We start from the raw sequence: 12,763 nt of genomic DNA, 5'->3' as shown, positions 1-12,763 counted from the left end.
AAATATTAAAAATCAGATTTTACAACTGTGTTGGTATCAAGACTAATTAATATTACCCGGGATGGATTCATTATTACATATCATTAATATTGTATTCATGTTTTATTCTGATTTTAAACAAAATTATTATTAAACTACTTTTGTGGGCCCTGAAAGCATCATGAATGCAGGTGCCTTCTGCTCCTAGTGGATGCAGTAAGATGTTCTCAAGTCCAACTTTGTCATACACTTGAGACATGCGGGGAGGGAGAGGACGGGTGGAGGTAGTTAAAAAGATTTAACCCTTTTTGGTCTGTCTCTAGTGAATAGTGTCTTGGATTAGTGCCTGTGCCCCCATTTCCACTGGTTCCTTCCTACACCTATCTTCTACAGAGTGGATCCTTGTGGCTCACTTTCAGGCCTAAGCCTGTTTTGGTGGATCACTTGAAGAAGGATGGATCTGTCAGAGCTTGGAGAGGCTGCACCCTTCCTCAGAAGAAGCCAGGCTGAGCTGCTTCTGCTACAGTCCATGGCATTTGATCGTAAGACTTGGGGTGGCTGCTGGCTTCCCTCTATTTTACTGCTTTTGGGTGGTGGCTGAGATTTTTGATTGGTTGAGAAGAGCCATCCGTCCTGGAACCTAGCGTACTTGCTTGGAATGCATTCGCCTCTGTGAACCTTAGGCTAAGCAACTGAGGAGCCAAGTGGCCCCGGTAGGGATGAGTCCTCAAGGAAGAGGAGGACGGCTGGGGGCAGACTTGGCCCAAGGCCTGCTTACTTGTTTTCTCTTGGAGGAAGCACAGTGACAGCACAGACACCCCCAGCAGTGGGCCCAGATAAAGCCTTGCTCAGAAACTGCTTAGTGGGGGTGAATACTGTAGCACAGACAGGGGCCTGGCGCTTTGACTGTGGGTGGGGTTGGTCCACTCTACGAAAGAAGAAAGGAAAAGTCTTGGGGAAGGCAGGAGGAGAAAGAGAAGCTGTCCCTGGCCCTCTTCAGACTTTCCTAATATTGGAACTTCACCCTCCGGCTGTTTTCCAGGTCAGCAGGGTCGCTCAGCCAACACTCAACAAGAGATAATTAGGAGACTTGCTCACCCTGATGAATAGTCTTCTGGTAGTTACAGGCAAGGACAGAGGTTAATGAGGATTTACCCTCGAGATGAAGGCTGAGTTCTACATGAAAATCTCTAAGTAAATGTTACATTTCCCCCTCCTTGTCTACGTGGCTGGGCTGCGTGGGCATCTGAATTTCAGCTACTTGGAGATGTAAAGTCAGATTCACAGTGCGATCTAGCATCAAGACACCTACATGTGTCTTAATCCCCAAATTATTCAACAATGCAACATAAATACTGACTGAGTATTGTTCTAGTACTCAGAATTAGTCAACATTAGACCTTAATATGACCAATTACAATTCAACCTGGGTATGTAGGACATTATATTTCCATCATAGTCCAGTCCTGGATCTGTTCCCAGTTTCCAATCATTGGATTTCATTACTATGATTGGATTTTAGAGTAGCTAATTATAATCCATCAAATCAAATACAATAACAGAACTATCCCTGAGGTCAGAACTGGTCATGCAAAAGCTTATCACAGGTAGTCAGATAATGAAGGACAAGATCATAGTGGTGCCACAGCGAGGAAATAAAAATTAGGCCTAAGCATTAGAGATAATTGGATGATGCATTTAGTAGGATCAGCACTGTAAATAATTACTTAAAATATAGCAATTATTTTTAATTACTTTTTTTTTTTCTTTTTTTGGCCAAACAGTTTTCCCCATAGAAATGCAGTGGCAGCCAAAATGACAAGAGTAAGGAAAAGATTCTCATCCCCTTGGGCTAGTAGACAATGGAGTTTGCTTTTTTGAACTCAGGCCAAGTGGAAGGAGTGTGATTAGAATATTTGGCAAGGAGTCTTGGGTTCAAATTCCCTGACCCGGATCCTCTCCAGGGGTGTAATCCGAGCAAATCCCTGCACTTTCCTGAGCTGTGGTGTCCTCATCTGTCAAACAGGATGATGACACTTGCTCTGCCTACCTTCCTCCGTGGAGGCCCCACTGCAACAATAAATGTGAAACATAAACACCGAACATTATTATGTGGCCTGGGAAGGAAAACTAGAATTGCTGGGTGTCAGGGAGAAAAGTGTGCTTGTAGAGATAAACACAAGGCAGCATTCGCAAGCTAAATGTAAATGATTTTTATTTTATTTATTTATTTATTTTTTTTTAAGATTTTATTTATTTATTTATTTAACAGAGAGAGAGAGAGAGAGCGAGAGCAGGAACACAAGCAGAGGAATGGGAGAGGGAGAAGCAGGCTTCCCGCAGAGCAGGGAGCCCGATGCGGGGCTCGATCCCAGGACCGTGGGATCATGACCTGAGCCGAAGGCAGATGCCTAACAACTGAGCCACCCAGGCGCCCCAAAATGTAAATGATTTTTATGTCAGGACACATAAACAATCTATTTCCCGTAACTACCGCACTGAATATAGTATTACTCCAATCTTGATCAATAGTGTAGAAAAAAGACTGGAAAGGAAATGCTTCAGGTAGTGGCTAGCTCTGTGTTGTTCCATTATGGATGATTTTTAAAAAAATTTTGTTTATTTACTTTTTTTAGTAATCTCTACATCCAACATGGGGCTTGAACTTACAACCCTGAGATCAAGAGTCACGTGCTCTTCCGACTGAGCCAGCCAGGCACCCCATGGGTGATTTTTTTTTTTTTTAATTTTCTCTATACATTTCTCTATGTTTTCATTTTTTCTCCAATACACACATGTTGCCCTTTTGGTTGTTTTTGTTACCTTTATATTAGAAAAGACATTTAATCTTCTAAAAATATGAAATCATGTAGGCAAACCTCCTGAGGTTACAGACGGGAAAACCAAGGCCCAAAGAGATGAAGCCCTTGCTTTCTACCTTGTCACTAGCAGAGCCAGGACTAAAATCCAGGTAGCCTGACTCAAACCCATTGCTGTTTACATTTCCCTCTCTGCAATTATTCATGAGTGCAAAACATATACAAATTAGAAAATGAGTTACTTTACTTGAGCTTCAAACACATCCCTGTTAGGGACTGGGCCTCAGATAGGTAAGGGTTTCCAAAACTTCTCCCCTAAATTTCCAGGGGCCATAAAAGAAGGGGTTAATCATGAGGCAGGGGATGAACCTAATCCTTCAGAGAAAAATTGGAGGAAAAAAGCCAAGCATATAAGGTAGAGGAAGCATACTGTAATGGAAGAGCTCTGATTTAGGAGATGGGTGATCTAATTTCTAGAGTCATTATTCTAATGACTGCCACTAATTAGCTATGTGACTATAGACAACTCTCTTAATCTCTTTTCTCGGGTTTTTTCCTAAAAAAAAAAAAAAAAAAAAAGTGGAAATCTGTGCCAGCTAATATCCATGTTTCTTTCAAGTGATAACATTTGATTTAAAATACAGTGCATTTATTTACCTTAAACACAAAAGAAATGTATGCAAAATACGTACTTTTCACAAACAAGCCTCTTTTCACAGACATTAACACAAAGCAAAATCCATTTTTGTAAAAAGAGATCAAAATAATAAATATAATGCAAAACTCAGTATTTTAAATGCAAACAACAAGTAGAAGCAAATGCAAAATCAGTTTGACAGGAATACAAAAATCTTCCCCAGCAGTTTTAGCGGTGGATTGGTTGTAATTAGGGGAGCAAGGAAGGGAGCCCAGCAAAGACTAGGACAGCAAAAGGTAGTGTGCCATAAAATTCTTGGCAGAGACAAACACGGTGGAAGGAAGGGCAAACGTTGCCCAACTTCATCACGCATGGTTCCCAAGTCCTATTGCCCACCTCTGGGGAGAGTGTCTGGTGGGGGCTCCAATGAGGCCTCCTAACTTTTGTGATTCCTGTGTTGGGGTGGTGGTGGTGATGGAGTTGGCATTACCCACCTGTGCTATTGTTGCATAGGGGTTTCACCGGTTCATCCCTAGCCATTGATTTAGATTGTCCCTCTCCCAGCCAAATCCTCTCCTCTCCTCTCCTCTCCTCTCCTCTCCTCTCCTCTCCTCTCCTCTCCTCTCCTCTCCTCTCCTCTCCTCCCCTCTCCTCCCCTCTCCTCCCCTCTCCTCCCCTCCCCTCTTTCCTCCCTTCCCCCTTTCCTCCCCTCCCCCTCTCCCGCTCTTCCCCCCTCCCTTCCTCGCCCTTTTATCTACTTGATGAGCTGTGACTTGGAACTTCCATGAACTTCTGGTAAGACTCACTTTCCCTTAAAAGTAGGTTTCTTTTCTTTTCTTTCTTTTTTTTTTTTTTAAGTGAGGGAGAGAGGGGGCAGGGAGGGGCAGAGGTAGAAGGAGAGAGAGAATCTTGAGCAGGCTCCACACCCAGGAAGAGTCTGACAGGGGGCTTGATCTCCGATCTCAGGACCCTGAGATCATGACCTGAGCAGAAATCAAGCACCTGACGCTTAACCAACTGAGTCACCCAGGTGCCCCTAAAAGTAGGTTTCTTATTCATCTTCCCTGGCTATCTGTCTCAGGTGGGAGAGAACCCGAGAAGAATCTAAGTGAGGCTGAGAGAAGCTGTCTCAGGTGTTACAAGATTTCATTTTGCCCAAAGCTTCTCATTGGCTAATCACGTTGTGAAGGGCTGTTTTGCTTAAGGGCAAAGGAAGTGAGGAGACGGAGGACAGAAAAATGCTCTGTGGGGGGAAATAATATGGAGCAGTTATGCTGTTTGGCAAAAATAATCTATATTTTCTCTCCTCTCTCTTCCCCCCAATTCTACCATGTAATTCTCACAGCAGGCTTTTATTCCAAAATTAAAACTAAGGTCTAAAGAAACCTGACAGACATGACCACTAACCTAATTTTCACTTAGTTGTAACCAGACCTTTCTGAGTGAAGTATTCTGGAGGAGAGCCGGGGGTGGGGAATGGGGGTGAGGCACCAGGACAGCCACACAGGACCTGGGACTGTGAGTGGGAGGTAAGTGTTGGGGGTGAGAAGAGTGGCTTGTAAGGTGTTGACCGGTAACTTTCTTGTAGCAAAATGGTCTGTGATGTTCCCAGCCTCTGCTGGCTCAAATGTCTCTTGTTCCTAGAGTCAGTGTGTCATCTTTGGGACGAGCTTTCGCGATTTTACCTACTTCAACAGTTTCCTATATTGGTGACTCTAAGTCACTAGGCAGAATTAGCAGAAAGGAGATCACATGCATCAGTATGAAAGTGTCCAATGTATCTTTTGTGCAAGTACCATGGTTATAATCCTCTTTTGCTCCACAGAGAAGAAGAAATGCTGGATTCGTGATGGCCAACACGCATATGTTGCGGCTGAGGTTAAAGGGAGTGCAAATGATGGCAAAGTAATTGTCGAGACAACAGATGGAAAGGTAAAGGAATCTTTATTTCCTCTTTGGGATAACTACATTCTCTATTAAATCAAATAATTAAATATGTCCTTTCTCTGATAGTTTAATTAAAAACCTGGGGAAGGAGATGTCACTGACAGATACATATTTGGAAATGTCACGCATCTTTGAGAAGCTCTTCCACTTCTTATCAAAGATTAAATGACACTGAGTAAATCAGAGTAACACAGTTGCCAGGGATAAAGATCATTGACTCTAGAACTCAGTTTACTCTTCTTTCATCAACGTTTCAAGTTTTGTTGTTTTTTTAAAGGTGCCCCTTGCAGTGAATAGTGACCTAAAGAACTCTGAAGCAGGTTGTGTTTGGATTAAGAAAGAGGGATAATTTGGGGTGCCTGGAGCCACCCAGGTGGCTCAGTCAGTTAAGCATCGACTCTTGATTTTGGCTCAGGTCATGATCTCAGGGTTGTGGGATCAAGCCCCGGGCTCCGTACTCTGCGGGGAGTCTGCTTGAGATTCTCTCTCCCTCTCTCTGGCCCTCTCCCTGCTCATGCTCATTCTCTCACTCGCTCTCTCAAATAATTAAATAAATCTTAAAAAAAAGAGAGAGGGATGATTTGACTAAGAATAGCACAGTGCCAGAGAAGCCAAGAGATGGGGGATGGTCAGTAATGCCAAATGCTAGAGAAAGAGATTAAGGTCTTGGAGAAAGCCTCAGCGTTTCAGAATTAGGAGGTCACTTATGACCTTGGGAAGAGGTTTAGGGCAGGTGTTGAGCATAAGCTAGTCTGTAAGGGGTCGTGGAGGTCATGTGAAGTAAGGCTGAAATGGCCTGCAACTCCTTCTCCCTGCCACCCAGGCCTCTAAAGCAGCAGGGTAACACTGGGCAGAGTCCACCCACAGGACCCTCCCCTGAATCACTGACCTCAGGTTGCCTGCCAGCCCCGTGGTGCTGAGCTGGGCCCTATTTCTGGCTTGACTCGGCTGAACAGTTCCTCGTAGGTTTTATAGATGATTGCCTGCCCATATTCATGTCTAATCACTCTCCGGTTTTGCTTCAACTCCACAGCAAACAAAATCATTACCAAGAAGGTTTGTCTTCTCCACGCCCTTATCGTCGTATTTGGACAATGTATAATCTAAAGCATTGCCATTTGAGTTGTAAACCTCTGGAGGCCACTTATAAATTACCCTTATGGTGTCTTAATATGCCTCTTTGACAGTATCTGGACATAAAAAAAAATCTCCAATTAGGTAGACTTTAGGTAACTAATGGAATTAAGAGAAGAACTTGGGCCTTATCAGCAGGAACTTGCCTAGGTAGGCAAGAAAAAATTCAGAATGTCCTAAATAAGGAAACAGATGGGCCCTAAATTTAGCCTTGGGATAATCTCTTATTAAGAGAGAAAGCAGATGTGAATGCCTCTTTTCCATCATTGGTTATGCCAACTTTTTTTTTTTTTTAAAGATTTTATTTTATTTATTTGAGAGAGAGAGAATGAGAGACAGAGAGCATGAGAGGGAGGAGGGTCAGAGGGAGAAGCAGACTCCCTGCTGAGCAGGGAGCCCGATGCGGGACTCGATCCTGGGACTCCAGGATCATGACCTGAGCCGAAGGCAGTCGCTTAACCAACTGAGCCACCCAGGCGCCCTGGTTATGCCAACTTTTTAAGAACAACTTTATTGAGCTATAATTTACATACCATATAATTCACCTCTTTAAAGTGGGCAGTTCAACAGTTTTTGTGGTGTTTAAATGTGGTGTCTGATTGGGTGGGGGCCCCCAAATGTGGGGCGACAATGGGGTGGATGCAGGTGGTGTGGGTAGTGACAAGAATTCACCTGAGGCAGAAAAAAGAGAGAAGTTTATTGACTATAATGCAAGGGAGCAGTGGGTGGGACAGAAGAGAGGCAGGGGATGAGGGCTGTTGTTAGAGGGAAGGTGAGGAGGTATGGGGACATACGGAATTCTCCCTGTTTTGGTAACTGTGCCTCGTTGTAAGTAGCCCATTGGTTAGTCAGGGCCTCTGGATGTCTTGAGGTGGGTCCCCCAATGGGCCAGTCTGTATTCAGCCAGGTGGTCGCTGTGGGCCCTCTCTACAGTCCATCGCTCAAGCCTGTTTGCCTAAAAGTGGCCTCTACAGTTTTTAGTGTATTTAAAGAATTATGCAACCATCACTGCAATTTAATTTTTAGAATATTGTCATTATCCCAAGAAGAAATCTTGTACCCATTAGCAGTCACTGGCCCCCCTCCTTCCCTCTGATCTAGGTTATTTCCCTATACACTTGCCTATCTGGCATTTTGGATAAATAGGATCATACAACATGTGATCTTTTGTGTCTGGCTTCTTTCACTTAGTATAATGTTTTGGCATTCATTCATGTTGTAGCATGTATCAGTACTTCATTCCTTTGTACAGCTGAATAATATTCCATAGTATTGGATGCACCGCATTTGTTCATTCATTCACCAGTTGAGAGACATTTGGGTTGTTTACATGTTTTGGCTATTAGGAATAATGCTCACATGAACATGCATGTGTAAGTTTTTGTGTGGATGTATTAACTTCTAGTTAATAGTAGAATTGCTGGGTCATATGGTAACTTCTATGTCTAGCATTTTGAGGAACTGCCAAAATGTCTTCTAAAATGGCTGCATCATTTTATATTCCTGCCAGCAATATGTAAGGGTTATAATTTCTCTATATCCTCACCAATGCATATTATTATCTTTTAGATTATAGCCATTCTAGTGGCTGTGAAGTGGTATTTTAATGTGATTTTTATTTGTATTTCCCTAATGACTAATGATATTGAGCATCTTTTTACATGCTTATTGACCATTTGTGTTATCTTTGGAGAAATGTCTAAAACCCTTTGCCCATTTTTAATTGGCTTATTGCTTTTTTTGTTGTATTTTAAAACTTCTTTATATATTCTGGATACAAGTCCCTTATCAGCTATATGATTTGCAGAGATTTTCTCCCAATGTTGTCTCCCCCTCCTTTTTTTTTTTTTTTTTAAGATTTTATTTATTTGAGAGAGAGTGAGCATGAGCTAAGGAGAGGAGCAGAGGGAGAGTGAGAGGGAGAAGCAGACTCCCCCCTGAGCAGGGAGCCCAATGAGGAGCTCGATCCCAGGACCCTGAGATCATGACTTGAGCTGAAGGCAGATGCTTAAATGACTGAGTCACCCAGGTGTCCCATCTTTTCACTTTCTTAATGGAGTCCAACCCTATTTTATCGGGTCTCCAAATGAGAGGCTTTCTTGTCTGAGCACATGTTCCAAAATTTCTGTCTTTTCAACAGTATTCAAGGTGATTTGTAAATATATTATGGTTATAATTATGATTTTCAAAAGAAATCATAAGAAGAAGAGCATGAAAGCAATAAGTTAATGATGTAGAAAGAAGAGTCTAATGGAGTTTGCTTTGTTCTGTTTGTCCTTCCACCATATAATGACGGTCCCATTCCCCCACCCCCACCCTCTATCTCCCTAGCTCCAGGCTTCCTCCTCCTGATGTTAGAAGTAACTACACTGTCAGGATGCCTGGGTAGCTCAGTTGGTTAAGCATCTGCCCTCAGCTTAGGTCATGATCCCAGGGTCCTGGGATCGAGTGTCACATCAGGCTCCTTGCTCATCACGGAGTCTGCTTCTCCCTCTCCCACTCTCCCTGCTTGTGCTCTTTCTCTAACAGATAAATAAATAAAAATTAAAAAAAAAATTTTAGAAGTAACTACACTTTCAATCACCACATGAATAGTCTTTGTAATGTTAACAGAGACAATGAAGCCAGTGAGTGTAGAGTAATACTTACGGAAGAAAGTAGGCAATGAAAGAAGAGAGAAAAACAGAATCAGAGCTAAGGGGAGGTATTTAAAGACATAAGTCTCCTGATTAAGTTCTAACAGAAAAGGAATCCTTGACATATGGAAATTAAAGGGACTCAAAAGAAAAGTGATTATTGTTTGAGCAATGACAAAACAGACTATGGGTAAGAATTTGATCAAGAATATGGAGAATGTGAGGGCACCTGGGTGGCTCAGTTGGTTAAGTGTCTGACTCTTGATTTCTGCTCAGGTCATGATCTCAGGGTTGTGAGATCAAGCCCAGCCACGGGCTTCGTGCTGGGTATGGAGTCTGCTTAGGATTCTCCCTCTCCCTCTGCTCCCACTCCCTCTCTCTCTTTCTCTCTCTCTCTCTTTCTCTCAAAAAAAAAAAAAAAAAAAAGAATATGGAGAATGTGAGAGCTTTGGAAGAAGCAGCCATCACCAACTGGGATTAAATGGAGCCATCAGTTGATACCAATGTTTATTAAACAAGGAAAAGGACTACAGGAAATGGTAGTAGGAAATTTTGAGAACAACTCTAAACAACTATTTGGTAGCAATGCATCCCTATAAATCAAGAGATCAATATTTATTGAGTACCTACCATGCCTATCACATTATAATAGATGCTTTAGGAACTATAAAAGAAAACACCATCAAAACTCCTTCAGGTGTTTATAATAGAGCTGAGAAATAGTCTGATATTGTTAATTATTGAAACATACACAAAAGCTTGTGTCCAGATAGTACAGGTTGTTTATATGGTAAAAGATTTTTTAAAAATGAGCTAAGGTAGTTGAGGAAGGATTGAGGAAGAGGATAGGTCTTGAACAGTCTGGCAGGATTCATCTGCCTCCTTGATCCTTCACTTCAGATTCCTTCTTCTAAACCTCCTAAGCACCAAGAGAGGTGCCAAATCATATGCAGTATGATGTGTGTGCTCTCAGAGGCAACCTGGAGTCAATGAGGAGCCACAGGGCTAGAGCTCTGCAAGATAGAATATTTTGATTCAACAAAAACTTTTTTAAAACTTCATCGTCAGGTAAGGTGCGATCATGTGCATGAGAAACACCTGTCTCTTTCATTAGGATTGGTTAAATTTCTGGTCCCATCCTCTCATGAGGCATCTTTTTCTTGGATCTTTGAAGATTCTTTCCATTGTATGGCAAAATGAAGGAACATAATAGGGAAATACATATTATATTTTTTCTCCTCTCTGCAGAGTCTGAGTGTCAAGGAGGATGAAGTCCAGCAGATGAATTCCCCAAAGTTTGAAATGATTGAAGACCTAGCAATGCTGACTCATCTCAATGAAGAAGCCGTGCTGCATACCCTGAAGAGGCACTATGCCCATTGGATGACCTATGTATGTATATATGCTTTACTGCTGAAAGGTCATGCTGGCACTCATATTGGCAAAGTCTCAGCCCTCTCTTGGATAATAGCTTACTTTGAATTTAAGCAGACTCACATGGGGATAACCCTTCAGGAATGCCCACTGGGAAGGGACCTTGCATTTCCCCAATTTTATTTTGTCAACATCCATAGTCCTTTCCCTAGGTTGTCAAGCTAAAGTAAAGGCATGAGGCTTGGAGACTGACAGATCAGTGTCCAAATGCTAGTTTTGTCACTGACTAGTTGTTAAGTTTCTTAACTTCTTGAAGTCACCCTATCTGTAAAGTGGGATAAGAATGCTTGGCTCTCCAAGGTAGCTTGGAGGATGAAATCAGAGAATGTAAAGCACATAGTACAGTGCCTGTCACCCTGTTTGTGCTCAGTAGAAGGAATGATTGTTTTCATCATCATTACACTGGTGATGGTTGCTTAAATTCTTTGACTTACTCAGAACCTATTCAACAGCAACCCTGAGTAGATTGGGCCAAAATGGTAGCATTTGAGCTCCATTGCCATAGAAGCCATGGCATGTAGGCAACTTGCTCCTTGGCACTCTGATTTACATGACTATATTAGTTTCCCTTGGATGCTGTAACAAAATTACCCCAAACCAGTTGGCTTAACAACATAAGTTTATTCTATCACAGTTCTAGAAGCCAGAGGTCCAAAATCAAATCAATCAACAGGGTCCTACTCCTCTGGAGTCTCTAGGGCAGAATCCTTTCTTACCCCTTCCAGCTTCTAGTGGCTGTTGGCATTCCTTGTGGTTGTACCACCCCAATCTCTGCCTCTGCCTTCACATCCCTTTCCTTCTGTGGGTCCATATCTTCTCCTCTCTGTATGTCTTATAAAGATACCAGCCGTTGGATTTAAGGCCCACCCACATATCATTCTTGAGACCCTTAACTTAATTACATCTGCAAAGATCCTTTTTCCAAATAAGATTGCATTCACAGGTTCCAAGGATTAGAACCTGAGTGTATCTTTTGGGGGGCCACAATTCAACCATTATAGTGACTGAGTGACCCAAATGAGCTATTATTCCCTCTCAGTGCCTTAAAAATTGGGTTCCCAATCTTGTTGAAACACAAGCCCCCTTCTGGCCTCAAATGCCCGATAGCTGCTCAGCTGGCTGTTGGCGTCCTCCCTGTCTTCAAAAGGTGTACGTGTCAGACATGTTAGTAGTTAGCGGGTCTCCCCGGGGAGGGGTAACCCCAGGTCCCGCAGCTCCTCTAACCTGGTTCTGTCTCTTCCTGTTATAGTCTCTTCTCTGTGAGAATCCGAAAGCTCTCCTCTTTTTAGTTCCTTTATGAGTAAATATTTCAGCAAATGTTATCTGGCAGTGAGAGAGCTGACAGCCCTGGAAGTGTTTCTAACCTGCTTTCTGAAATCTCCTCTGATTTTTCCTCAGACGTATTCAGGTCTCTTCTGTGTGAGCATAAACCCTTACAAGTGGCTCCCAGTGTATCAGAAAGAAGTCATGGCTGCCTACAAAGGGAAGAGGCGATCAGAAGCTCCCCCTCACATCTTCGCTGTGGCCGATAATGCCTTTCAGGATATGCTTCACAGTAAGTGGCTGCCCTACAAAATGAAAGATAAAAATATCTGATCTACTTTTTCTCCATGTCACTAAGAGGTAGGTAGGCATTGTGAGCAGAGCATGGCCTTTACAGTTCCCTAATCACTTGAAGGGATGAAACGTGGGCAAAATAGAGCCTGTCTCCTAGGGTTTGGGAGATGATTAGCTCACACGTCAAATTAAGTGAGATAATGCATTGAGAGTGCTCAGCCCAGTGGCTGGCCCAGAGTAAGCCCCCTGTAGATGGCAGCTTTTATTACACAAAGCGCCTGCTAGAGTTTCAGGCACAAAGAAGTTTCTCTGTAGCTATTGTAACATGGTGCTTCTTAAAAGACTTAAAACGGCAAAAATGTCAACCATTAGTCAGTTATCATTTGTATTTGGAGCAAGAAAATAGGCTTGAGATTTATATGTTCTTAGGACTGACATACATAGGGGCAAGGGGAAAAAAACTCTTTCTACTCTGTACTATTTAAATGGTATTCTTTTTTTTATCCAACTGAGAGCGAATCCTTTTCCTTGCGTCTGACTTCAAACTGCAACCAAGGAAATTTTGAATAAGTTTGCCAATACGTAGACGCTCTGGCAGAAGAATGTTCTGACATTTTCTT

At 42.5% G+C, this 12,763-nt stretch overlaps 1 protein-coding gene across 1 annotated transcript in view; it reads left to right on the top strand.

Annotated features, from left to right (window-relative positions):
• Nucleotides 1–415: 415 nt before the first annotated feature.
• Nucleotides 416–12,763, top strand: part of MYH15 (myosin heavy chain 15) — a 150,687-nt gene continuing 138,339 nt past the window's right edge. Inside the window, 4 exon segments of the mRNA XM_045863921.2 lie at nt 416–521; nt 5,261–5,367; nt 10,401–10,544; nt 11,985–12,141. Coding sequence (XP_045719877.2) covers nt 434–521; nt 5,261–5,367; nt 10,401–10,544; nt 11,985–12,141 — 496 coding nt within the window. The 5' untranslated portion in view covers nt 416–433.

Source organism: Mirounga angustirostris, unplaced genomic scaffold (genome assembly GCF_029215605.1).
Source record: "Mirounga angustirostris isolate CCGP_5_RB_7025 unplaced genomic scaffold, mMirAng1.0.hap1 SCAF_1, whole genome shotgun sequence".
NCBI lineage: Eukaryota > Metazoa > Chordata > Mammalia > Carnivora > Phocidae > Mirounga > Mirounga angustirostris.
Note: the sequence above shows the minus strand (reverse complement) of the source record. Positions and strands in the feature narration are given on the sequence as shown.